Raw genomic sequence first — 27,785 nt, 5'->3', positions numbered from 1 at the left:
ACCTTCGATGCCGCGCAGCCGCTACTACCTCAGGCCCCTGCTCAAAGACCAGACAATAACATTCATTAGAAAGGAGAGAAACAGAGAGAGAGAGAGAGAGAGAAAGACAGAGAGAAACACGCAGGAGGAGAAGGAGAATGAGAATATGCGTTACGCGTCGGAAGGATCACAAAAGATCTAAGTAGGTACAGCTGCGTCTTAAACTTTAAGCTTGATCTGGTCTGGGAAGGGGAAGGGGAAGGAAGGGTGTGTGCTGTCAGAAGGAGTATAGTATTCAATTGGCAGCTGTTATCCTGCGGCGCATCCTTTGTAATTAACAAAAGAGTGAGAACAGAGACAGAGGCAGAAAGCAGTGACTGAAGAAAGAGAGAGAGAGAGAGAAAGAAAGAAAGAGAAGCCTCAGGGCACGGGCTAAACCCATTAAAAGTCTTCACGAACTTCGGCCTGCTGTTTGTACAGTTGCCCTCAGGAACGGCCAGTCACAAGTCGGGGGACGCCTGTCGTCTCAACCTGTCTCTGTTTGGGCATCACCTGCCATCGCCATCGTCATCGCCAACTGTCTGTAGGTCTGTTAATGTGTTTAATGATGCCTCTGCTATGCTAAATTGAGGACCAGCCCCCCCGACTCCGACTCCGATTCCGTCTTGGTGTCTGTCCGCACACACATGTCTCGTGCTGCATCGATTGTCCTGATGCGATATGCGGGTCGCGTCTTACACCTCCGATCTCTCTAGCCACGCGCCCCAACTTTCCTTGCGACTCTCCTCTATCCATCCATCCATCCAGAGGCCAGGGCCCAGCGCACCTGCTCAGTCGACTGATACGAAATGTGGGCCGCCCTAATGGAGTTGTCCCCGGGCCCAAGGTTCGCAACTTTTACCAACCACAGCCGCCAGCTCTGGGCGATCATTAGTTGAGCCTGAACTCAACCTACTGGACAACATTTTTTTTGAACTTAATATTTTATTTTAATTTTGGCTGCCTTTTTTTTGGAACTTTTGTGGATATTTTAGTCATTTGAGAAGGATACAAAAGATAAAGTCATTGGGGAATCTGGCTGTAGAGACTGTAGAGTGGAATTGGAACTTAATTGAAAGCAGATCTTATATCCAACAAATATTTAAGGGAATTTCTACATCCGATCAACTACAAATTTCAGTTTGTCTGCAAAGTTTGTTTACTATAATTATTGCGTTCATGAAAACGCATTTTGTTTAATTCTCTCCAGAGTGAGATTCATTTTGTTTATATATTTAAGTTAAGATAAGATTTTAATGGAATATACAAGCTCTGATTTTAATTTTATTGATGTACAACTCAACTTCCATTCCCCTTATATTCACAGACTTTTTACTTGATCTCTCTTGCTCAATAAATATGTCAAAATAATCCAATTTCTATTTCCATATATTATCTGACCTGTGTTTTCCATAGCCCTCAAGTCAGTCTAGGTTATTTCAGAACTATTCTTTCCGAATTATAATAAACCCTTTTTATGCCAAGCTTCGCTATTACATTATGATATCTCCATCCCTGTCTAAATATCCTTCCAACAGCAACAACTAACTCATACTCCCGTTTTTCCACAACCTTCCACTCATTCCACTCCATTCCAGAACATTTCTCTCGTATTATTCCAACAGTTTCCAATTTCCATTGGCCTACGTGCGGCCCTGAGAGGGTATTATACGCTTCGGCGCATGCGCATTCGGAGAGAGGAGCAAAAATAAAAAGAAACCCCTATGTATGCAGCTGTAGCCGAAAGATCGAGTCGCTCTTTGTCGCTTTGTCGCCCCGACGCTGTAGTTGTAGCTGCAGCCGCTGCCGATGCCGAAGCCACTGCCGCTGCTGCTGCCGCTGTCTGTTCTCTGCTTGTGTTTGCCTGCCTGTCGCTGTCGCTTTCGGCAGGAGTTGTTTTGTATGTTTTGTGGCTGTGGCTTACGAGCCAAGTCGCCGTCGCGGACGAATCAATTGCGCGCAAAGCCATTGACGGCAACGGTTGTGTCGCTCCGTTCCTCCTCTGAAGTGACCAAGTTCTGTTATATTCTGTGTTCCTGGAGGAAAGGAGATCTATCCTCTGGGCACAAGTCGAACATCGTTCTTTTCGAAATTGTTGTACAAATGTTTTAAAAGCTTAAGCCAAAGCAAAGCGATCGTGTGGTAAGACACTGTTAAACTGTTCAATTTTGTGTGTTTGTGCCGCGTCTTTCTATATTTGATAACTGTAGAACAGAACCGTTAGAACAAAGTGCCCTTTCGTCCTCCTCCAAAAAAGGGAAAAATTTGTTATCTGTGTAAAAGTGCCAAGAGACAAGTAAAACGAGTAAAGCGAAATAGAGAGATCCAAGAATGTGCCAAAAACAACAACAATTTGAGTGCTTAGCACTCTGGGTGCGCCGACATCGGCGGCGGCGGCGGTGATGATCTTGAACTCGGCTCAACTCCCCAGTGCGCAGGCAGCCTAACGGTGCATCGGCAAGTGCAGTTTTGCAATGAGAGGGGTTAAGAAAGAGAGAGAGAGAGAGAGAGAAGGATGGAAAAGGCAGCGCCATTGCATTTCTTTTGATTGCTTGTGTATCATCTTTGGGGATCTCTCTCCACCTCCGCATCCACCATCCACCGCCTTCGCTTTGGCGCAAAAAAAAACATTTTTCGTCGCTGCCGAAATGGTTTTTCGCTCATTTTTTTTGCCGCTGGAACTCTGAAGATCTCGCGCTGATGTCGAGTGCACTCCCAAAAGGTAATCCTATGCTTGAGTTATAAAACTGCCGTTAGCTTTTTATGTTTAACCGTTTGGCGTTTTGGGTGCAGCCTAAGTCTCCAAAAGACAGACACACACATACAGTGAAATAATTACAGCTAATGTCCAAAGTGCAACTGGAGAGAATTTTTGGTTGGAATGAAGAAAGGTGGACTTAGATGAGCTATGTATGTTATGCAATGGACGACCACTCTCACTCTTCCCTTGGTTCGACGTGACATAACGAATCAATATTGCAGAAAAAGATGAAAACGTGAACGACCATTACGACGCAAAAGATAACATTGTTGCTGCAAACATTTCTGTGTACTGTCCCCCCCTCCCAATGGCGCGGGAGGGGGACCGTTGTCGCCTTTCTTGATTTATTTACATGTGCTTTTCGGAGGGAGAGCGAGCACAAAGAGAAACATTTCTTTGTCTCGCTCAAACAAACACTCTGACTCATGATGTCTCCCGCTCTTTCTTGGTCTCCAAGTCTCCCTCCCCTCGCTCTTGTACGGTAGCTTCAAGAAGTAACGGAAAAACAGCAAAAGCAGCGTCATCCTACTCCTCCATCTTCTCTGCCATCCTCCATCATCAGCTCTCTTTCCACTTTGTTTCGCTGCTCTTCCCCGTCAGGCCATGCCGCCATGTCAGCGCCTTCATTATAATAATTTTTATTGCTTTTGCATAAATCAAAAATCATTAAACATTTAAAAAAAAAATGAAATCGTTAAAAGATGAAGAACAAAAAGGGAATCAGCAAACAAAACGCACCTTTTGGATGTCTGCACTAATTTCATCTTTTTTTCGCTCGCATTTCCGTTACTGTGACTGTGACTTGCCGAAGAGCGGGTGTGGTAGGGGCGGAGGGAGGGGAGAGCGCAGCCATGTCTGTGGTTTGCATACAAATTCATTAGTGCCGGCTGCCTCCCACACAGCAATTTCTGGGAATTTTACTGCACGTTTCCAGGAGAGAAGGAGAGGCTGGAAAGCTCTGTTGGCGACTTTCTTTTGGTTGCTTTTGCTATAAAATGGTGTTCGCGTTGTAGAACAGTTAGGAAACAAACAGTTTTATATGACATATTACAGCTCTAAACTGTTCTACATGTGTAAAAGCACCGCAATAAAATTATAAGAAAGATGGCGAAGGGGAAAGAGAATAATCCGATTTCTGTATATATTTCGAATGGGTAATTGGGCGCCATTACGAAATTTGTATTCCCGTGCCGAAGTTTTCTAATAATTTAAGATCTGATAAAGCTCTTAAGGCATTTATCTCATGTCCATATCAAACTGTCACAATCTTTGATTTATTCAAACACACATTTGCCATAGATTCTACCATAACAACGTCCATACCCCTATTACCCATCGCCCTTAGCAACACGTACTGCTTGCTCCCACATAAATCCCCAAAACGAAACTCCACTTTTTGTACCACTTTCGACTTCTACGAAGCAGACACACAGAAACACATACAACGCGGCTTTTTTTGCTCCTCATCTTTTTCGGTTGTTGTTGGTGGAATGATTACTGTAACCAAAAATGTGACCCGATACTCCATCCAGCCTCCCCATGCCCTACCCTGCCGGCCCCCCTCTGTCCTCATATGACAATTTGGTCACTAATTTTAGGGGCACTCTGCTCCGAATCTCTGGATCTCTGTGGGTCTGTGGTGGGGCTTGGTCTTTCGGACTGAACCAAATACAGTTGTCGGTAAAATTTTATTGATCTTTTTTCTGCACAAAAATATAAAATTGTTTCATGGTCGATTGTTGTTGTTGTTTCGTTTTCTGCTGCTGTCGACGAAATCGAATTCAAAACGCACTTGTGTGTGTATGTGTGTGTGTGTATGTGAAGTGGAGCTTGGAGTTGGAGTAGATCCCGATCCCAGCCAAAGATCCCTGAAGAGGGACGCCAAGACTCCAGACGATAACAACAACAACAACAACAACAGTAAATACTTGGTTTAGGCAGAGGCCCCCGAAATAGCCACTGTCCATGGAGGCGAGAGGCAGAGCAGAGCTCATGCGTCCCAAAAGGGCAGCCCGAAAAAATATTTTTATCTTGATATAAATACCCTCACCATTTGGCTGGGGTATTGTAATGTGTTGGAGATATTTGTAATACAAGTAGATTAAAAAAAAATCATGCAGATCCTCGATCAAAATTTGGTTTATGGGAAGTTTTATTCAAATTAAACGACCTAATAATACAAAACAAGTTGAAAGGGCATGGTAAATTCGGTCTGCTGTGGGTTTATTTTTGGTGAATTTTTGTTGTTTCTCCTGTTCTAAATACGCCAAAAGTTGCTTTCGGGGCATAAATATATGTCTTTAGTGGCGATGGTGGCATGTCTGGTTGCGTTTTCGGAACTTGGTAAATGGGGCAAAAGGCAGGCGGCAGACGAATCGAATCTTTTGGTGGAGTGGCTTGGGAGTCTGTCCAGAATTCATGGAATTAGTTAACGATTAATGATTGGATATTGATTTCGTTTCTCTCTCTCTATCTCTCCTCTCTCTCTCTCTCTCTCTCTGAAGATTGCTTTGAAATATTTATCTTCCTCAGTGGAACTCTTTCTTTTACTACTCATTAATTTCTTTTAACTATCCACAAACATAAAAAAAAAAACTCTGGAAGAAGCGCAAATGAAGTTCCTGCTGCTACAGAGCAAACATCTTCCTTTTGGTTTTGTGGCACATCTTTCGCCGTTGAGGCATTTTTACATAGTTTTATTTTCACGTTGTGATGCTTGTCTTAGTTGTGCTGCCAGCTTTCTTTTTGAGAGATTCTCTTCCTTATAGCGTTGCTAACTGCTTTACGATCTGAACGGACATAAAAGTCCAAAAGCAAGGAAGATACCCATACCATGCCATACCATACCATACCATACCATGCCATACCGCTGTGGACAGACATACAGCACATCTCTCGGTTCTTCGTTCAGGTAGTATATTCTTTTGCTTGTTTTTGTTTTTGTCTTTGTTTTTTTCTCTTAATTTCGTTTCCCGCTTCTGGGAAACTTAATTTGTGTGTGATGCTCTGCTCCTTGCCGCCATATCAAATTGGCGCTATCGAATACCTAACACGGTCCCCCATACATCCATACATCCATACATACTTTTCTGTCTGTCTGTATATGAGAATATGCCCCATATAAACTATGAAGCAGAAGCAGAAGAAGCTTTAAATCTGCTTAGCTCTTTACATTTTTTGTGTTGCTGCTCTGTGAAATTCGAGGCTTAAATTCTTCAACAAGATGCCAGATTCCACATTTGGAGCATCCCCCCACCCAAACAAAAGCAACAAAAAAAAAAAAACATTTGGGTACACATTTGCGTAGAAAAAACTATTTTAATTTGTGTGAGAACTCTGCTTCACGTTATTGGCTTTTGAGCAGGGGCATGGAGTGGTAGGTAGGTAGGGGGGGCTTAAGATGGCGCATATTTAACGATAATCATTAGCCTTCCTTGCTCCGTGGCCGTGGCTCCTTGGCAACAAAATCAAGCCAAGCAGCGCTGCTTGGGGCTCGGATTCGGGTTCGGGTTCGGGCTCTTTTGGCCCGCAGATTGTGTGCCAATGAAGTAATTGAGCTGTTGGCCTGCCTGTCTGTCTGCCTGCCTTGGCCACTAGCGAGATTACAGCACGTTTTCCAACTATTTGGCAATTAAAAAAAGAGGCAACGTAATGGCATAAGGTAATTTGCTGACTACTTGCTAGAACACTCTGTAGAAAGCATAATAAAAATGCATTTCCAATGTAGAATTTAACTAGCTAATATAAGGAAAGAAACATTCGGCTTCTGTGCTGAGTGCTTAGGGGTAAACTCGTTTCAATTCTAACTTTTATTGAGTCATTATCGGTCTGGGTATTGGGTATAAATCATTAAAATCAATTGTCTGCAGCTCCCAGCCATTGTTTAACCTATGACTAAATTTGTTAACTATTTATTTTTATTATTTTTTGAAGCACATATGATTGAATGTTCTTAACGGATCGGTTGGAAATGATCTTCTAATGCAATTTGTAGCAACTGCAATGCAACAAGGAGCGGGGCTTGGGCAGGTCCTGGTCGTATACTCTCCACTGAAAAATGTTTTCCCATCGTCTATGGATCTCTGCTACATGATGCACACTTAACTACACTGCCACAGAGACCGTTCGAAATAAATTCGTGTAATTTCTGGACATCTTCACCTGCGCAGATTGGACGCTGTTAGAGGCGCAGAGATAACCACAACATATTGGTGCAACGATGTGGGTAGGGTATGTCGGCGTGCAATCTCAATTGGAGAACTTCTAGAAAGAACTGAAACCCCAATAAACGATGCGCTGATGGCCGACCATTTGGATTGATGATTGCACCAGCCACGGCCCATATTATGCCATAACAATATCAAAAGCCAAATGAGTGGTCGGTCGTCGGACAGGGTACACAAGGCAGCACAAGGACTACGGGGGCAGAGTACGGGGGCCAGTACATACAAGTACACAAGTATCTATACTATATGGGGGTTGTCGGTTGGGATGGTTTTCCGAGACAGAGGGGAGACGATGCAGATGGAGATGGAGACGGCAATGCCAAGACATAATCTTTGTGGGGTTCTCTCTCCTTTTGTGCGGCCACCAACTCATATTAAAACACCGTTATGCATATCACAGGGGATAGGAGAGAGAGAGAGAGAGAGATCCCCACATATATCGAACGAAGATTGAGATTGGCGTGGCCATGGCGTAACCCTTTAATTATGCCACATATTCGTTCCGTTCCGTTCCTCTCAACGTCAACGCCTTTCGAATGGCATTCTTTTTTTTTCTTTTTTTTGCTGGGTTCTGTGGGGACCTGCTGCACTCCTCTATGCTACTTTCTAAAAAACTGTCCAGGAATATAAATTGCAGCCACGTTTCTTGGTTCTCGGCTCTACCCTCCCAAAAGTGGCAACAAAACAAAAGTCAAAAAATTCTATCCAAATGCAAGGCAACTTTCGCACTCAGCCTCTCAAGCTCTGCGTCTCGGCTTTGGCTGTGTGCATCTTAATTGCATTTCGATTACGTTTGCATTGGGGACCAAACACCAAATGTAGGCAAAAGCAAATACGAAGATATTCGAGTTCTACGCAAGCAGAAACATGGAATACCCTTGCAGATTATATATGTACATACGTGATTTACAGATTCAAAGTGCCAGAATATAACTGAATACTTGATTCCGTAGAACACACCCAAAAGAGGCGTCCACTGTTACTGGATCGCACAATTGTGGGACCCTCTTGCGTGTAGGGTATATAAATCACAACAAAAAAGGCCAAAAAGCAAATCAAATCAAAAATGCTCAGGCGGCAGTATGTTAGCAACAAGTTGCCAGCAACATGCTGGAGCCAGCACCAGGCCCCCAGCAGCAGCAGCAGCAGAAGAGGAGCAGGCAGCAGGCAGGCAGCAGAAGAGGAGCAGGCAGCAGGCAGGCAGCAGCAAGCAGCATCATCAGGCAGACAAGGCGACTGCAGGGAGGAGGCAACCCGCCTGCAAAATAGACAACAGATGAGACAGCCAGGCACGGCCCAAGCTTCAGCTGTGGAACGCCTTTTATGTGCTATGCTACGGGACTGATGGCTTGGCTAAAAGGAAACTGGTTTCTGGCTCTCCTCCAGGTTGCGGCTAGAAATTGTAACAGCCACGCGAGAGAAGTTCTCAGGCAGGCCCAGAGACCAGAGAGACCTTTCTACCAAAGTCTGGTGGCTGGTGGTGGCTGGTGGTGGCTGGTTGGTGGCTGGTCCTCCCAAATGGTCTGCTCTGCTGGTCCTAGGCACTGGCCATTTAATACAGTTATTCTCTGTACTCTCCCCCGATCTGTGGGCCAACAAATACATCAGGCAATACAACAATAGGAAATGCAAACTGTTTTTGGCTGGAAGTCATGGACACATGGACCATTCCCATTCCCCTGCCCATTCCCATTCCCGTTCACTTATCCCTCGCCTCCATCCATCCCACAGTCATTAAAAATGATTCTACTCAAACTAGAACAGACCAAACACAGGCAAAGGAAAAGGCCCGGCCTGGCCTGGCCGAGTGGACCCGGGCCATCATAAATGTTTGCAGGAGAAAGGCCAACAGACCGCACTGTGAATGCCCTTAATGAACATCACATATTTAATGGGCCTGATGGCAAGGTGAAAACTAGCACGAATGATAAATGGCAAAGTCAGAGAGAAATGGTTATCATAGATCAAGCGAGCAGAATTGATGGGGACTCGCATTCCCACTCTGATCTACAAATGCTACAAATGATTTTTCCAGCTCAATTTTTGATATATTTATTTGCTTGCTATATTATTCAAGTTCCTTGAACCCCCCCAATTTCCAATGCCATTTCGGTAATAATCCAACAAAAGAATAAATTTCTAAAAAACATTAATTCACCGAAAAGAAGTGCCAATCGATACGAGTCGGTTATCAAAAAAAAAAAAAAAAAAAAAACTAGTAGGCAGAGCACGGCGCCACCCCTACGTCTGCCCCTCTCTATCACTATGCCACGACTTTATTCCTTTGGGGGATATTATGTCGGATCTGGAGAAGGCGATATCGAAGTGTGTTGTGTTATTGCCTTGCCATGTCAGCTGTTGGCTTAAGCAAATATTATTACATGATATTGTGCACCACACAGCGCCACACAGCACACAGCACCACCAACTCGGCCCTCCCTCTGTCTCTCGGCTCCACTTCAGACTTTAGATGCGATCCGATCCGATCCCATCCGCTCCACCCCTTTTTCAAGTCCCATTCCATTGCTGGGCAACTTTTTCAATGAATTATTAGTTATTTGAAATTTATGTGCCGTTCTTGTTTCTTTTCACTCCACTCTTTATGGTTCTTTTCTTTTTATCGCTCGTCTATTTGCGTTTCCGCTTTCCGTTCGCTTGGGCTTTAAGTCGTGGGGTTCTCGTACGCTGCGACCGTTGGCTGCGCTGCTTTTCAATTCCTTTCATTTGCTCAATGAGAAGCTCCAACCAAAAGTATTGGAGCCATGGAGACTCTCTTCATGTCGTTGGGGGCGTATTTGCCTAACCAAAATAAATAATAAATATGAATTTATTGCAGAGTTTGTTCGTTTTTCGTTTTTCGGTTGCGGTTGCTTTGCTGTTGTGTGTGTGTGTCATAGGGAACAGCATTAAAATCTCCTCTAATGCCGTTTGTAGCCCCCGCAGCGAGTAAATAAACAAATACGAGCCATGCTCATTTTCCCCTCTTCGATATTATGATTATTTTCTGTGCGCGGCTTCTTTCGGGAAGATAAGGCTCCAGTTCCAGTCCCAGTCCCAGCCCCAGACCCACACTTGAAGAAATTGAGAGCCATGTTGAGGCACGAGATGAGGACGGAACTCTGCTAAGATTTTCACGAGTTTTAGTGTGATTCACAGAGTCATTTTTCTGCTGATGCTATGGCAATTCTTCCGATCGGATCATCAGCTCAGTGGCCGCGGCCGAGGGTTTTGTTTCTACGAATTTGTCACGCTTTGGATTTCAGATTTTGTTGATGTTGGCCAACTTGAGTTAATGGAGATCACCCCAGCATTCGAGTATATATGTATGTATATATGTATCCCAGATATCTGTATGTATTGTTCTCAAATGATTTGAGGCGTAAGTAAAAGGCATTTAACGCTTGATTTTGCCAAGAGTTTAATTTTACCTGCTTAAGCCGGACTGATCCTGGTGGTGCTGCTCCAGCTTCTGCTCCTACTTCTGTCCAGGAGGATCCTTTTTGCGACTATTGTTGGGCATATTTTTTTTTTTTTTGCTGCTTTGCTTTGCTCTCCGCCCGCACAAAGGACACAGAGACATGTGAGAGCCGAGTCTCAAGTAGGGGCGGAAATTTAATCTGAAATGCAGTTTTTTTTTTGGCTGTTGTTGTCTGCTATTGAAATATGAGATTTTTAGGGCTTTGAGAGCTGCTTTGTTTGTCGTTTACGTTTACCTACCTGTTGAAATACTTGCTCGAATTTTTTGGGCGGGAATTTAATTTTAATAAAGATTTTTCGTGTACTGCTGAAACTTTATATTCCTGTGCTGTTTCGTTATACATACATACATACATATGTACACATATCCTGTAGGACAAACTACAGTACTACTCAAAATACAATACAAATTGCCGGTAGGACGGGAAGGTGTCAACGTTTTAAATTTTTGAACAAACATTGCACTTGTCCCGGCCTATTGGCGGTTTGTCATACACATCGTAGGAGTAGCAACAAAAAAATACTCATCTAAATTATTTACATAAAAAAATGGGCTCATATTTCCTTTTACTTAACAAATATTTTTTCTTTTATTGCAGCGCTGTACCGTTTTGATGAATTAAAAGGAGAAAATAGCTGCCACTTGGGTGAGCTTTTATTATTTAAGTGCAAAAAATAGATAAGATATAACAATCCTTGGATGTTTCTACGCTACCAAGTACATTTTCGATGACATTTCAAAACGCGCGCTCAACGTTAAATTCAGGTTGCGAAGCCAAAAACTATCAGAGATGTCCGCGTGATGCAAATTTAATTAAATAATTTGTTTATTTTTTGACATCTTAACTAGTGTTAAACTCAAAGCAAACGCAAAAACAAATCAATATAAGTTTTCCCAGCGACATGTTTTTATTGTAAAGAAAGAAGGAGAAGTAACCGGAAATAAAAATAATACAAATAATTATTGCCAGTCACGTTCGAACCAGTCACGACACGGTGGCATCTCTAGTACTCGTTTGACCCCCTGCCTTGTGGTTGTGTGTGTATTTTTTCTTTTCTTTTAATATGTAGTTTTAAATGGAAGTTGATATCGATAGGCACTATCGACGCTTGCAGCTGTACCCCACTTAAAAAAATATTCTCGCTGCGACCAGTTGTGTCCGGTTGTGTGTGTGTTTTTTCTTGTATCTCAATATGTAGTTTTAAATTGACGTTGATATCGATAGTACTATCGATGCTTGCAGCTGTACCTCTCCATTCGTTATTCATAAAACATAAAAACAAATGTTGGCTTCACTTAAAAAAATATTCTCGCTGCGACTAGTTGTGTGTGTGTGTGAGACCGGACCAGACGGCCACCGCTGACATCGTTGCGCAGCCATTCCTTAATTAATTTATTTACGTTCATATTGATTTTTTAAAGTAACAACAATGTGAATATATTATAGATAGAGAAAAGAGCGCGCAATTGCCCACAAGCACACACACACACACACACATAGCATACTTAAAATAAATATATACAGGAAAATCGTTCGAGGTGAGTGTAAATCTATAAAAATAAATTAAGCGAAATATAATTAAAGCGTAAACAGTGCTAGGAATGTGCCGAAAATAATGTGAGACTGTATTTATTTTTTTTGTCTAGTTTACTCTGCTTCTCGCATGAGAAATGTTTAAAGTTTTCCATTTTTTTATACATAAAATTCCATTTAATGCTGCTGGCTTTGCAGTTGCACAGCAAAGTCGGCGTCGCCATCAGCATCATTTCCGTTTAATTTTTCTTGTTTCTTTTTTGGGTTTGATATTTTTTTACAGCATTTGTTCGCTCTGGCTTTGTTTTTATTGCCGTTGCTGCGGCTGCGGTCTCTGCTGCTAGTGCTGCTACTGCGCTGTTCATATGGCTGCCACTGCGCTGCTACTTCGCTGCTGACGTTTTCGTTATCACAAAAAAATGTTATTGTTTTTTTTTTATTTTTACTGTTGCGTAAATTAAGATATTTTTTTGCTATCAACCAAGTTAGGACAGATATCAAATTGTGCTACAAAAAAAATCGCTTAAATAAGTAATTAATTATAATTAATTTATTAATTAAGCATTTATTAACTAATTAATTAATTATAATTAATTTATTAATTAAGCAATAATTATAAATATTCCATTGCACTTTATAGAAAACACCGCTTTCATGTATATGGATCAAATGAGCATCAAAATGGAAGAGGTAGCGCATACGCCGGGGCCAGGGCTAGGCCCAATGGAACAAGCCTTGAAATTGCCAGCGCAAGCGCCAAAGGGCCGTGGCAGGCCTCGCGCTTCGTATGCGCAAACGGGAGAGTTCGATGTCGGCCTAATCCGTGAGTTTCGTTCCCGGCCAGTGCTGTACGACCGCGCGTACAAACGCTACAAGGACAAGCCGTTCGTGGCCCAACAATGGCTGCAAATCTCGCACAAGCTCGGCTACGATGGTGAGGAGCAGGAGGAGCAGCCTGACTGCAGATCGATCCGCACAGAGATTAATATCGGCTTGTTATTCCCTTAGTTTCCGTTCTGAAGGAGCGTATGCTGAACTTGCGGAACCGCTACAACATTGAGAAGCGTCGCATCGAGAGTGGCGTGAATACGCAGCACTCGCAATGGCCGCAGTTCGAGAGCCTTCACTTCCTGGCCAATCACATCCGCAGCCGGCGCAGCTTCAAGAATGTGTCCAAGTCGGGCGATGACACCTACGAGCCCGACGGCGGCATGAGCGACAGCAATGGGCAGGTGGCGAGCATCAAGGATGAGCTGGATGATGACGATTTTGATCACGATCTAACGCTGCCAGTGACCACAGTGCTGACGTGAGTGCCAGAGACAGTCCCTGTCGAGCCGCACAGCTCGTTGCTCATCCAGTCTGCCTTCTTTTAGCATTCCGATCAACTCATCGGAGGACGGTAGCTATCCGACCAGGAGCCACAGACAGATTTTGAATGGCAATAGTGCCACCAATGGCAGGAGCTACAGCTTACCGAGTCGCCAGCAGGCGCTTGTCATCAGTAAAGTCACCGCAGCCGCCAAACGTCAAGCACCCGATGATAAGGATGACGCGCAGGAGGAGGAGGAGGAGACAGCAGCTAAGCGCAGACCTGATGAGTCACGAAACTACAACCCGACAGTGCCAACACCCACTGAGGCATCAGCATCCACGACTTCGAATGCCTATGCCAAGTTCCATGGCTTTGGCGAGTTCATGGCCCACTCCCTCTCCGAATTGCCGCTTCAGACGGCCTTGCTTTTGGTACAGAAGTTCACCCGCGAGCTTGTTCAGAGCACCATCGGCAGTCAGAAGGTGGTCCACAAGGAGGAGACCGATCATTGCAGTGATTCGGAAGACGAAGATTAGAATTAGAGTTACTTTTTTATGATATACAGAAAGGGGCGCCCATCCATAATCGAAGATACATAAATGGATTTCTACCAGAAAGAATCTCCATTTCTGCACTAGTGGGAAATTAACACAAAGGTATTTGATTCCATTCAATGGCAGTGCTACTCTACCCACTGCCTAGCACTTAGCCCAACAACCGAACTTGGTGGAGCCCAACTATGTACTTTTAATGTGCAAATCTGTTACGCTATTGATAAATATATATAAAATATATAGACTTTTATAAAACAGTTGGTCCGGGGAGCAAGAAATCTGTCGTTGTTGCTAAGAGAACGGTAATATGGGTGTAGAAATATTAAAATCATCCTCTTAAGAGGAATTAACAACAGTAGTCAAAAGACAACGCAAAGAAAATGTTTGAAAAGACATTTGTGCGCGCCCTATCGATAGAAACATCGATTGATTGTGCAGCTCTACCATTAAAACGTTGTCCAGCACTGCGACGTCGCGCCAATTTAAAGTTACTGTTATTTTAATCTGAAATTAATGCTAATTTGTGTCCTTGCTTTTAAGTTTATTAGAAGTGTGAATGAAAAAATTAAACAGCACTCCACAATGAAAGCTGAAACTAAAGAGAATACAGTTAATATTCACAAAAATGAACCATTTAAAACTTTGGTAATATTTCAGGACTTTCTCGTAGCTAATTTATATAATTATAATACCTGTAAACATTTGGTTTAATTTTTAATATGTGCACTCTTCCTTTTATAGGTTTTTCTACCATTTTTTTCAACCTAAGAAGCAAATTTACTCTACTGAACCGAACCGATGCGAACCTGAGCAAACTGCTGCCCACCTGGTGAGACGCAGCAGTTGCATACCAGAGGAAAATGTGCCACATTTCCCACACATAAATGTAGGATGTTGATTGATGTAATGCGCGTTGCAACGCCTAATCAACGATGTGATTATCAATGGACTTGCCATTAATGGAATGCATGTACATGCCTGCGAGATGCAAACTAGAAGATGGCACTGGCCATGGGAAGAACGCGGCGATCCGAACGATTCCCCAAATGAAGTATGTGCAGTCCGGTGGACACTCCTCTATTTGGACACGCTGGGTGGTGGCCCCTAGGTGGTTGGTGGCACGTCGCCTCTGCCGCTCCTTTTGCCTCCAGCTGTTCGTCTAGTTTTCTCGTCTTTTTATTAATGTGTCTATATATTTCTTAATTAAATTACAGCCTCTCCCATAGGTGCTATGCGCGTGTAATTACAGTGTTTATATGGCATTTGGACATTCTTCTTGGACCCCTGTCGGTGCCTCTTATTGATATAGCCCACTGAAAGTGCCACAAATGAGAGGACAGAGAAAGGAGTGGAGTGGAGTGGAGTGGTGTGCAGTGGATGCATTAAAACGTCACCTGATGTAGGCCGTGCCCAGTGCTTATTTGTCGTTGTTTGAAAATACAAATTGCACTAGTCCCGGCCTGCAGAGAGTGTCGCACACAACGAGGCGGCTTCGCATCAACTTAACCCAAAATGTGGCATGGTCATGGAAATGGTCTCTCTCGCTCTCTATCTCGCTCTTTCTGTCTCGCATTTTGCGTGCTGCTTGCTGTGCTGTTGTTCGTCAAAGTCAAGACCGTCTTCGCATCTCATGTCTGTTCTGTCTCTGGGCCCTGTAATTATATAATTTAATCAAATTACTTGCATATGTTGCCGAAAAAAAGACCCAAAAAAAGAGGAGGGGGGAGGCCGAAGTAAGACTTGAGAAATCGGCAAATGCGGGGCAACATAAGTGGCAACAAAAATAAAAATAAATGCGCTCCGCTCCTCAACGGCAGCAGCTCCTTGGCCTCGAAAAATGGTTTATAGCTGCACTTGGTCGGGCATTTTTGACAGTGAAATGTGTCTGCGTATGTGTGTATGTGCATGTGTGTGTGCGTGGCCAAAAGAAAGATATTTGCGTATTTTAGCATTCATCATCATTACTCTTCATTTTTAGGCGCAACTTAGCCTGACAGCCAGCCCCGGCTTGACAGTTGCAAATTACCGTCAACCGCAGCCTGATGGCCAAAAGCTGCCTGCTGCAGCAGGATGTTGTTGGATGTCGGTGGAGACAGCAACACGCAAGAATCGTTTTATTATGAGAAATGTAATTTTTTTTATTGCCAAGCAAAGAGCTTCAAATACTTCAATGAGACAGCAGAGGCCAAGTACTTGATAAATTATTTTAAATATTTATTGCACATTTTTATAGCCCAGAAGGAGGAAAACTATTTCTAACTTAATTTATTTTGTTTTAATTGGCTGACAAAAATCCCCCAACTGAACCCTCTGCGAGGGTGTCGGCTAGGCAACAGACCTCCAGTTTTCTGTGCTGTGCTGCTCAGAAAGGGTCTGGCTAAGTCCATCCTGTCACGAGCCTGTGTTAGCATCCACTGCACCCTACCATGGTGCGGCATAGCGTAAGTGCAGGATGGACATGGTTGGTGGGTGCCCCCAAAGCCAGGGTGTTATGCGATCCGTGCCCATTGGCTTGGCTTGCAGTCGGGGGGTGGTAGTAGTAGTGGTGGTAGACGACTGTATCCACACGGAGCCTCAGCGATAACTGTCCGCCTCGTTGAGTACTTCAGGACTTGCTGTGTTATCGGGGGCTATGACACGGTGGACCTCCTAACCCCTACACTCGTGGGATTTTCTATGTCAAAACAAAATAAAAAAACAAATATTAAAGTCAAACAAGAAGTGGCGGGCACGGACGACGATCCACATAAGCAGGGTCTGCAAAAAAAGGCTCGAAAACGTTACAATCGCTACCTAAGGGATGGCATGAGACCGGAAGAGGCGAGGGTGAGGGCCATAGATCCGGAGGCTTATCAACAGCTCGAGAAAATAAAGCAGAAAATTATGTCTACGCCGGCTGTGAAAGGCGGCCTCAAGCGAAAGGCCAAAAGTCCAGCGACAGCTGTGGCCCCAAAGCGAGCCAACAAATCCCCAGAGACACAGGGATGTGGCACCATTGATGTGGCAATTCTGGCCACAGGATACCCGTTAAAACTCCTCACCCAAGAAGAGGCGACAAAGGTGGAGGAAGCTCTCGTCGCGGAGATGCTGAAAGGCTGCTCCCACAGCATTAACTTTGCTGGCATCCACTTCAGGAACGGCCTGCTGATTGTGAAATGCCGCGACGACAAATCCAAGCAGTGGCTGGAGCTTGCGGTGCCCAAGGTCCTTGTTCTCGACAAGGTGCTGCTACGCGCCTGCCCTGAAGACGATTTGCCCAGCTTGCAGATTGTCACGATACACCTACCGCGCGCTGCAGGAGTGAAGCCGAAGACTGCAGTCAGTTTGCTGCGAGAGCAGAACAGGGATCTGCACTCCGAGACGTGGGACATGCTGAAGTGCATCGTCACCAGGACAGGGGGTGCATTTGTGACGCTTGGCCTGAAGCCAGCGGCGTTCGAATTGCTGCAGCAGAACGGCATGGAGATGAGCTACCGCTTCGAGCAGCTGCCATGTCAACTGCAAACGGCCCAACCGAGCGATAATGTCGAGGAGAATGCCATGTGGTATGTGGATATACCGGACGTACAGAATAATACAAATGAAGATTAACAAAAACCGGAAAGATTCTCCATAATAAATAAGTATACTCTATCTATGATGTATATGTATTTTGTATATTTAAATTTAATTGGAGTTTTGAATCTTGTTTTAAATTAACTAAGCTTAAACACTTAAATAAACGCGCGAGCGCAATTTAATTGTAATTTTAAATGTAATGTAATGCATTCACCGTCAAGAGAAGGGAAGGGGGGGATGGGGGGCAGGGGCTTTAGGGGTTTATTCATTGTATTATATTTTGGTTTTTTAATTCGAATTAAAATCACCATCAAAAACTGGCTCCAATTTTGATTATTCCCAACCGGCATCTTGCGGCTCTCCTTATTTAGATTATAATATTATTATTATTATTATAATAGAATATTTGAATAAACAACGATAAGGAGAGAGAGAGACAGTACACGACGACGACGACGACATCTATGGGCTATAGCTAGTAATTGTAATAAAAGTCTAAGGAGCAGTAGAGTTTGGAGTAGGCCAACAAAGACGAAGAGATCATTAACCACAACATCACTGGCGGACCACCGTCACAATTCGTACGTAATGTTGTTCATATGATCGCGCGTCTTGCGCGGCTTAAACGGTGCCGCAAAATGCTCATATGCATTCTCCGCATTGTATGACGAGCAGCGTCTCAGTCGATGATGTTGCAGTGAGCTGCTGTACGGTGCATTTCCTGCACCACCACCACCACCACCACTGCCAGCCCCAAAGCAACGCATGGCCGCACAGAAGAGGCTGCACCAGCGCCAGGACGAGGAGAACGCATAGAAGTGATGCCCATTGCCATGGCCATTCCCCTTGGACAGCAAATGCTGGCGACTGTGATGCAAGTACTGATTGTAGTTGGAGCGAAAGCTGCTGCTGTCGCTGCTGTGGCCACTGTCACCGCTATTGCTGCTGTCGCTACGCCGCAGTCCCAAACGAAACAGATTCCCATTATTGTGGGCGGCATTGGCAAAATCCTCATAATCCAAATGCGATTCGTACTCAAAGTCGCGATCAATGGAAACGGCGGGTGTGATGATCATAAATTGACTATATTTTGGGCTGCGCTGTGGCTGCTGCTGCTGTTGCTGCTGCTGCTGTTGTTGCAGCCTCTGACGATTGCCACGCTGTTGGTGGGCCAGCGAATTGAGCAGCGTCTGATTGGTGTCCACCGAGGAGTAGCTGTTGCTGTTCGAGATGGGCGACATATCATTGTTATTGTTGTTGCTGTTGCTGCTGCTGTTTGTGTGGCTAGCATTATTATTGTTGCAATTGTTGTGCGTAAAGACGCCCGCAGGCGTCGGTTGGGTGGTGGTCACACCCATCGAGGAGTGCTGCTGCTGTTGCTGCTGATGTTGGGGCTGGTAGTGTTGGTATTGCAATTGTAGGGGCTGCTTGGCATGCCTGGGCCGCCTCTTGGCAACTGGAGCTGAGGTCTGCTGTTGTTGTTGTTGTGGTGGTGGTGGTGTTACTGCTGCGGCTGCTGCTGCTGCTACTTTTGCTGGTGGGGGCATTGGCAGCTGTGGTGGCTGCTGTTGCTGCAATGCTGGTGATGTTGTTGTAGGCGTGGAGCCAACAGAGGGCATCCATCATCTTGTGTCCTCCGTCCCACTATTGCTGTCATCGGGCTTGACAATTTGGTAGGTTATCAAGTACTCTGGATAAGACTGCGTGCAAAAGGATAAAAACAAAAATGATTTCTGTTGCATTAAAGTCTCATTAATATCCATACCTGTTCACCCCGATAGACCACATATTCGGCATAGTGCAGGCCACCAGCCGAGGGACGTCCCACCACCGAATGATGGCCTGGTGGGGCATGCGCCATCTTCATGGCGCTATATTGCAAAAAGGACTTGCCCAAAGCCACGCGGCACAGCAGCAATTGTCTGGAACAACATACCGGAATATTGTTAGATTAAAAGGCTTCACGTTTAAGGCGATGCAATTCCCACCTGGGACACACATAGCAGGACTTGTCCTTGTGCGAGGGACAGCCAATGCCGCCGCCAATGCCATACACATACTGATTACTCTTCGAGCTGTGCTCCGCAAAGTAAATGCCCGCACCAAACATGCCGCCAATATACGCATGACGCTCATCAAATCCCCGCTGTACGATGGCATTGATGAAGGGACTGCCATGGAAGAGCATGCGCTCGTTCGACTGCACAAAGTTCTCCTCGGCGATCTCGTGCCGTCGATGGGCATAGCGCTCCCAGAGTTTGCGATTCTGTACCTTTTGCACCTAGTAACGGGAAGCCATAAAAAGAGTTGAGAAATGCGTTCAAAATTCGCCTTTAGGTGGCAGACATACCCTTATAATATTGTAGCGCGTAAAGTAACCGCCCGACTGGCCATTGTCCCGATGTTCGCGTATTGTGGCCTGCATTTCCTCCTCAACGGCCACAAACTCCTTGTCGTCTGGCAGCAGATCCACCAGCAATGTGCACAGATTCACATTGTTTCCAATGCCTAAAAAGGCATCAAAAATAGTTCAGAATAAAGAGAGAGGAGAGAGGTATGATTCGTACCTGTGGTGGCTCTTAGCTGTGCAATACCTTTGAGTATCTTATGCCTGAATCCATAGGCGGACACCCCCACCTGCTTGAGATCATCGTGTCCCATCTCCGCCAGTATATCCAAAGTGATTTGTTCGCGCTCAAACAGCTCAATCAGATGATTCAGCTGCTGGCTGCTCAAGAATCCAGAGACATTCGTTATTGACTCTGCATCGGGCATCAGATCCTCCGTGGCCGATGATTCAGCGCCATTGGCTTCGGCACCCTGGGCGGGACTGATGCGCGTACAGCTGGCCATTGGCAGCGGCACGGGCACACTGAGCGTCATTGAGGCACCTGTTGGCAGCAAAACAGTCTCTGTCGTTGGCGACAGCATCGCCGACGAGGCGGAACCGGAACCGGAGCCGGAGCCCGTGGATGCCACAGCAGCGGGTGAAGCAGCAGCCCCAGCAGCGGCACAGCCCGCCACCTCCGGCGAGGGTGAGCAACCGGCCAGCGATAGCGTGGAGGCGCTCAGTCCCTGCTGGCTTAGCGACGTGGCCATGGCATCCTGCAGCAGACACTTGACATCCTCGGCGGTGGCCAGCTCTATGGGTGTTTGTCCCTCCTGATTCTTCATGTACGCATCGGCGCCATGGGCCAGCAGCAGCGAGCACAGCTGCGTTCGTCCCTTCTGGGCGGCCTCATGGAGCGGCGTGAAGCCCCACTTGTCGGTGGCATTCACCACGGTCTTGTGCTTGATCAGCAGGGCGGCAATATCTAAATGGCCGTACGAGCTGGCATTATGCAGGGGTATCAGTCCCCCCTTGTCCTGCGCATTCACATCGGCCCCATTCTCCAGCAGATATTCGGCGCACTCGAAATTATTGTAGCCAGCGGCCAGATGCAATGGCGTCGAGTTCCTGCCCTGTGCATCGCGACAATTGATCGTCTCGGCTGTCACCAGTCGCTGGACACGCGCCAGATTGCCCTTTTTGGCGGCATCCAGCAGAGCGGACGGGCCGCGCAGCAGTTCGGCCACATCGTGATCGGATTCCTTTACAAGATCCGCCGGAGTGGCGCCGTCGCGGTTCTTCTTCATGGGATCTGCGCCATGCTTTAGCAGCAGCTTGCAAATGTCGTACTTGCCCTTGGCGGCGGCCTCGTGCAACGGCGTGAACTTCCACAGATCGGAGACATTAACATTGGCTCCATGCTTGACCAGCAGCTCGGTGACCTCGTAATGGCCATACGAACAGGCATTGTGCAGCGGCACTAGACCGCCCTTGTCCGCGGCATAGACCTCGGCCCCATGCTCCAGCAGAAACTGAACCACGGGCACGCGATTGAAGCCAGCGGCAAAGTGCAGCGGCGTCGAGTGTCGCCCATCGAGATCCCGGCAATTGACAGTGTGCGGATTATTCAGTACAATCCGGCGCACAGTGTCCAGATCGCCAGCCTTGGCCGCATCCAGCAGATGCGTCTCGCTGTCTGGTGGATTCTGCAGCAGCTTCAGTACACTGTCCGAGGCCAGTTGAGCGGCAGTGAGTCCCTCCAGCGACACAATGTTCGTGTCGACCGCATAGGAGAGCAGCAGACGAACGGCCTGCTCGTCCCGGGCACAGCGATGCAGCGGCGTCTGGCCGAGACTGTCCAAAGCGTTCACCTTGGCCCCCTGCTTGAGCAGCGTCTCCATGGCATCGTAGTGCAGCAGCTCCGAGGCCATGTGCAGTGGTGTGAGGAATGCCTTGTTCTTCTCGTTGAGCAGGGCGCCCTTGCGGGCGAGCAGCTCCATCAGTTGCTTGCGCTTGCCATCCAGACAGACAACGGCCAGATGGAGCGGCGTATCGCCCGTATACGGATGCACAAAGTTCACAATTTCGGCGCAAACGAGCTTTTTGGCACGCGACAAATCGCATTTGCGGCACGCATCCAGCAGACAGTGGCCCTTGTATTCAACTGAAAAGATGTAAGCAATAAGGAGAAGATTTCACAGGTGGGGGATATTCGAGCATTACTCACAGGCGATCCTTTCGCGCAGCTCTCGCGTTGGTGCCGCATCCATGGCCGACTTGCTGTGGCAGTTGAGTAGCGTGGGATCGGCGCCGCGGCTGAGCAGCAGGCTGCACACCTCGACACGGCTCTTGGAGGCCGCCTCATGCAGCGGCGTAAAGGCCCACAGATCGTTGGCATTCACATTGGCGCCCGCCTGGATGAGCAGCTTGGTCACATCGAAATGGCCATAGGAGCAGGCATTGTGCAGCGGCACCAGTCCGCCCTTATCCTTGGCATGCACATCGGCCCCATTGGCCAGCAGGATCTCCACGATGCCAATGCGATTGTAGCCCGCCGCCAGATGCAGTGGCGTCGATCGGCGTCCATCGCTCGCATGACAATTGACATTGAGCGGCGTGAGCAGTGCCAGCAGTCGATCCTCGGCCCCCGATCGGGCTGCCTCCAGCAGCTCGTCCTTGCGATACTCTCCGGTTAGCACCGGTCGCGTGGCATCGTCCGCCAGCTCCAGGGGCGTCTTCTGCTCCGAGTTGCGTATCGTGTGATTCGCACCATGCTGCAGCAGGGCCAGGCAGACGTCCACCTTGCCCTTGCTGGCCGCCTCATGCAGTGGCGTGTAGTTCCAGTTGTCGGTGGTGTTCGGACTGGCGCCCGCCTTCAGCAGCAGACGCACCACCTCCGCATGGCCAAAGGAGCAGCAATTGTGCAATGGATGCAGGCCGCCCTCGTCACAGGCCTGGATGGAGGCGCCGCTGTTCAGCAGAAATTCAACGACCTCGCGGCGTCCATACCCTAAGGCGGAAACAGGAAATGAAATAATAATTAAATGGGCTGTCTCTCTTCTTCTCTCTCTCTCTCGTTCTCTGTTTTGGTGGTTTAGGGCAAGCCCTAAAAGTGAGTGTGGGGGTGCAGGTCTCGGTCTCTTCGCTGGCTTGGATCCCCCGCAGTGTACTTGCGGCCTTGTCTGTTGCAATCAAATTAAAGGCATAGCAAAGAAAATACGACGTTTGCGTGAAAGCGGGAACGTCACTTGAAGGTTGATTTCGAAAATTATTCATTAAATACGAATAATAAAGACAAATAATTCGTACAACTTTCAGAATGAAGAAAACAATTTCCACTGGGCTCATGCGTTCAGGAAATCAAATCGACTCATTTATAAGAGCTGTTCCACATAGTAACAGAGGCATTCTGCCACTTAAGCACCAGAAAACAGATTAAATATCTTAACATTCAAGAAGTATACAATTTATCCAGGAATTTCCTCAATCAACATATAAATAAGATCCTGAACGGAAGATAACTATTAATTAAAATCAGTAATATACATAAATATATATTTATCTTCATATACATATATTCCATTATCTTCCATTCGAGTGTGTGTGTGTTGGGTTGGGTTGGGTTGGGGCCAGGGCCAGGGCCAATCTTAAATCTCTGAGTCATCTGAAATTTCAGTTCCACGATTCCGCCATATAGACACGAGTGTAACGCTCTTTGGCAAAAAGTTTTAATGAACAGCAGCAAACGGCAAACAGAGAACCGAAACCAATTACAAATCTCTGCCCAAACAAAAGCTTCCCCACTCCTCAAAGCCAGAGCCAGAGCCAGAGCCACCCACCCACCTACAAAACCAAACCAAAAAAAAAAAAAGTACGATAGTTTGCGAAATATTTCTGCCGTTCACTTTTTTTTTTTAGTTACGAAAGTTTTGCATTAAAAATTAATAGAATGGAAAACTTCAACTGTTGCACTGCTGAATGGGGGGCTGTTGCTGTTGCTTTGCTTTGTGCATACAAAAAGTATGAGAGATCCTTGAGGCGTACTACAGCTCTATAGATACGAGCCGAGCAGCTCTACGACGCGTATCATTTGCAAGTGCTCAAAAGCCTGAAGGTTAATTTGTTTTAATTTCATTTAAAGGGGTAACAATAAAACCTCTTTATAGCGACGAGCCAAGATATGATGCGAGGAAGGTCGCGCTCTCAGATGGTTTATCGACTTTATTATCATTACCCAAAAGGTGGAATGGCTCATGTGTTTCTGGTTTAATTTAATTTCTGCTGAGTTGATTAATTATTTTGATGGGATTTAGGTAACCGAGATACCCTTGGGATAGAAAAGAAATTAAAATTCTCAGAGCAGAATTATTTTTGTAGAGTACAATGGACCCGTTAAATATATATACAGATAGCTACAGATAGCTTACCATACCATATACTTTTTGTATTTTTAACAAAACAGTTGTGTAAACAATGGCTATATGATATGACTTGTATACTTATATATCATGTATAGAACTTATGGAACATACTCTTCCATATAGTATCATATCATATCTTCTACACTGAGGTAAAATATAATCACGAGGAGCAGTAGGCAGATACACAACTGATTAGCCCGAAAGCGATCTTCACGCCTTGTAGTTTATTTTTGCATTCTGGGGGATTCTCTTCTTCACTTTTCACTTGTGCGTCGCTCTGGAGCTATAGAAGAAACGACAGCAACAAGGCCATGTCCACCACTGATTTAATCAGTCGAATTTTAAGTTAATGCCAAACGAACTTAGTAGTAAATATACACTCGCACTTACATACACACACACAGAAACTAGGCGCAAATAAAAGATAACAGTGTAATGCCAAAAAGCTGATAAAAAAAAGAACGGAATTGCTTTTGTTGATTGAAGTAACAATAATAATAAAAAAAAAACTGTAAAACAATTTGTCACGATTGCCAGGGAAGTAGGAAAAACGTGATTATTGTTGCGGCTCTCCCTCTTCTCCCCACCAACCCTTTCTTTTTGTGCAACAGGTATGTGTATCTTGATAAATATCGATCAAATAATTTAAAGACAAGGTGAAAACAAGCCAAAACTATGGGGTACTTATGTACAGGAAAAGAGCAAAGCAAAACCCAATCCAGAGACCACTTGAAGATCTCACTTTTTGTGCACAGAACGTGACAAATAGCAGTAGACGGGCGAAAAAAATAAAGCGCAGACAGAAAAGTAATAATAAGTAGAGGAAAACCAGTTTAGAAAGAAAGACCAGACCCCCGACGAATGAATCATGAGTAGACCACAAGAGATAATAAAACGAACGACAAACGAAAAATATATGTATGGTTAAGTAAAAAAAATATAAAAAACAAGTCACCAAAAGCCAAATTGATATGCAAGGGGCGTCGCTCGTTGTCAAGTGAAAGGGTTAAGAAAAGGGGCCCTCTCTTTCGAATGATGATTTCTATTTCTTTTGGCTGCTGCTGCGTGTGGACAGACAGAAAGTCAGACAGATAGACAATAAGACTGCAATGTATGAAAATGCTAACTAGGCCAAAGTCACAACAAAAGAAGCGAAAAAATATTGGGCCACAAAGACGTCAGCAGGATGGCGCATGCAGCGCAGCAGCAGCCACAACAAGTCATCCTGCCCCTAACTTACCTCATGCCACCCCCAACCCCACTTCAGCCTGTCACTGTCGCCCCATCATCATCATCATCATCAGCGTGCAGCCTGTACATACGTATGTACGCCATATTTTTAAACTTTTACAGAGGGTATGGCTATTTTTAACCATTCTTTGTTACGTGCAACAGCAAAGAAAGCATCTCTCTGACGACTTTCCAGATGGAGGGGGTCTAGGATTAACCGTATGCCAAGACAAATGGCATTGCACAACAATCGCCAGTCAGTTGTGAGCTGAATGATGCACAAAATATTAAGGTAATGACATAATTCTAATTAAATGAAACAAAAGAAAGGCAATTCCAGCCGGAAATTCTAATATTCTTTCAATTAAAATACCAGAAAGTCAAACATGTCCCTGCTAAAAGCCAAATAACTGATTTGAAGAGAAGAAACTTAACGCTTCCTTTAAGCCAATAAATACGATATAATTGTAAATGGTTTTACTTGTTGAAGCTATCTTGTGCTATAGCATATAGCTGCTATAGTAAAAACTTACTACACATACGTGGTTTTATAGCCCTATTTATTACCAGATTTCTGGACTTTACTGCCAGGGTATATAAACGTTCGTAACATTATCTGTTATGCATTCATTTTTTTTTTTGGTAAATAGAAAATGTTAAAATGCAACACGCACACTCACACATCCAAAGAGAAAGAGCTAGAGAGAGAGAGAGAGAGAGAGGGAAGTGTCGAGGCTATACGCGGTTCCGGAAACCAGCCCGAAAGAACAGAATGGGGAAAACTAGGTCAACTCTCGACGCCATTGGAACACCCGACGGACAACGGACAACGGACGACAGACGAACGCCACGCGAGTGGAGTGTCCGACTGAGAGAGAACGACGACGACGACAATGACGCCCGCCCGTACGTTCGTCCGTCCGTCACACCCAAAGCGCAAGTAGCTCAAGGCCACACAGGCAGCAGCAACTGCATGTGTGGTGGGGTGTGGTGGGGTGCGGTGGGTGGGTGCGAGTCCTTCAACCTTCCCTCGAGGGGTGCAAATGAATGTTGTTTTTAGCATGGAACATAATTCGCCTATGATGCATGTGCGAGGAGGGGAGGGGGGTCTCTAGCAAATCCTTTGATGAAACTTACCCGCTGCAAAATGCAATGGCGTGGATTTGCGTCCCGCCGTGTCCCGTGCGTTTACGGTCTGTGGCGTTATCAGCTTCTTCACTTTGGCTATTTCCCCCGTCTTGCAGGCCTCGAAAAGCTCACGCAACGGATCGTTGGCCATGACCGTATCTAGATTAACATTTAATATGGCGCGACTCCGACTGTTGGCCATTGTTGCTGCTGGCTGCGCTCTACTATCTTTTCCACTGGTTAACTTTTTACTTTTATTTTTTGTTTACACACACTCACACACACACACACTGGCTCACTGTCGCCCAGGCCACACACTCACACCCCCAACAACAACAATGGAAGGTGGATGGAAACAATAAATTTCGTTAGCTTTTTGTGTGTGTTTGGTTCTCCACCCGCAGAAAGACAGACAGACAGACAGCTGGCTGCTCCTCTGTTGCCTCTACCACTTCACTTCTTCCACATGAACGCGTCGACGCTGCTGGGCTCCATGGTGACGAGATCACTTGGCACTGAGTGGGGGAAAAACAGGAGCAACAATTCGCCAGGCTGCCACGCACACCCACCTCCACACTCTTTTTTGTGTTTAATATTTAATGCACAAATGCACAGCCAAAATCAATAGAAATGCGTGTCTGATTGCTGTTAATGGTAGCGCGGGGGTGCTGCAGCTGCCTTTGGGCCAACTTTTTTTGGCTGTGTCGTTGGCTGGGTGGCCTCTAAATGCACTGCTCGCAAGCACGGACGATGGTTTAATTTCTAATTAATTTTACGCTACTCCGCAATCGCGACATGCACCTATACACACATACATGTTTATGTTATCGGCTAGCAGTGTTGCACAGTGGCCGCGTATCGCACGACTAGGTTATATCGATAAGCGATAAAACCATTGTTTGGTAGTGCTGGTTAAATATTTTTGTGCTAATATAAATGTCATACTTTTTTGGATATATATATGGATATATATCACAAATATTACCGAAACTCTGTGATATGGTATGTTTATATACCCTATCCGTCCTAAAGTTATTTCAAAATTAAATTTATACAATCCATAAAAATGTTGCTTATATGTAGCAAATGTGTAGCTACTGTGTACTCATGTAAAAAAGAGTACATTGTTTGAGCTTCTATGTTTAAACATTGCTTCATAAGCAATTAAATAAAAGGAATCCTTAAAGTAAGTTAATCTTGTAGAAAATTAATTCATCAACCGGATAAAATTAT

General features: G+C 45.4%; 3 protein-coding genes across 6 annotated transcripts; 2 read left to right on the top strand and 1 right to left on the bottom strand.

Annotated features, from left to right (window-relative positions):
• The first annotated feature begins 1,963 nt into the window (after positions 1-1,963).
• Positions 1,964-14,143, top strand: LOC111066675. 4 transcript variants are annotated; one of them, XM_022355464.2, is made up of 6 exons: positions 1,966-2,160; positions 11,082-11,129; positions 11,931-12,022; positions 12,658-12,951; positions 13,026-13,326; positions 13,394-14,143. In XM_022355464.2, the coding sequence occupies exons 4-6, from the start codon at positions 12,672-12,674 to the stop codon at positions 13,866-13,868; spliced, it is 1,056 nt and encodes a 351-aa protein (XP_022211156.2). In that variant the 5' UTR covers positions 1,966-2,160; positions 11,082-11,129; positions 11,931-12,022; positions 12,658-12,671; the 3' UTR covers positions 13,869-14,143. The 4 variants fall into 4 exon arrangements, with proteins under 4 accessions (XP_022211135.2, XP_022211156.2, XP_022211167.2 ...); XM_022355443.2 differs by lacking the exon at positions 11,931-12,022 and having other exon boundaries at positions 1,964-2,740; XM_022355475.2 differs by lacking the exon at positions 11,931-12,022.
• A 2,190-nt stretch (positions 14,144-16,333) lies between these two features.
• Positions 16,334-17,623, top strand: LOC111065759. Its single transcript, XM_022354149.2, has one exon. The coding sequence runs from the start codon at positions 16,563-16,565 to the stop codon at positions 17,475-17,477; it is 915 nt and encodes a 304-aa protein (XP_022209841.2). The 5' UTR covers positions 16,334-16,562; the 3' UTR covers positions 17,478-17,623.
• Positions 17,624-17,836: 213 nt separating this feature from the next.
• Positions 17,837-27,369, bottom strand: LOC111065752 (poly [ADP-ribose] polymerase tankyrase). Its single transcript, XM_022354138.2, is given in 7 exon segments — positions 17,837-19,144; positions 19,210-19,366; positions 19,433-19,725; positions 19,795-19,952; positions 20,012-21,937; positions 22,001-22,783; positions 26,562-27,369. Coding segments are annotated over 7 exon segments (4,638 nt in total). The 5' UTR covers positions 26,755-27,369; the 3' UTR covers positions 17,837-18,016.
• Between the last annotated feature and the right edge of the window lie 416 nt (positions 27,370-27,785).

Source organism: Drosophila obscura, unplaced genomic scaffold (genome assembly GCF_018151105.1).
Source record: "Drosophila obscura isolate BZ-5 IFL unplaced genomic scaffold, ASM1815110v1 contig_4, whole genome shotgun sequence".
Taxonomy (NCBI): Eukaryota; Metazoa; Arthropoda; class Insecta; order Diptera; family Drosophilidae; genus Drosophila; species Drosophila obscura.
The sequence above is the reverse complement of the archived record's forward strand: the minus strand, read 5'-3'. Positions and strand labels throughout refer to the sequence as shown.

Excerpts from the sequence above, each read along its gene's own strand:
- LOC111066675 (XM_022355443.2), top strand. The coding sequence starts at position 2,719 with ATGTCGAGTGCACTCCCAAAAG. Across the intron at positions 2,741-11,081 it reads GTCGAGTGCACTCCCAAAAG|CGCTGTACCGTTTTGATGAA; the intron begins GTAATCCTATGC and ends CTTTTATTGCAG. Across the intron at positions 13,327-13,393 it reads CCAGTGACCACAGTGCTGAC|CATTCCGATCAACTCATCGG; the intron begins GTGAGTGCCAGA and ends GCCTTCTTTTAG.
- LOC111065759 (XM_022354149.2), top strand. The coding sequence starts at position 16,563 with ATGTCAAAACAAAATAAAAAAACAAATATTAAAGTCAAACAAGAAGTG.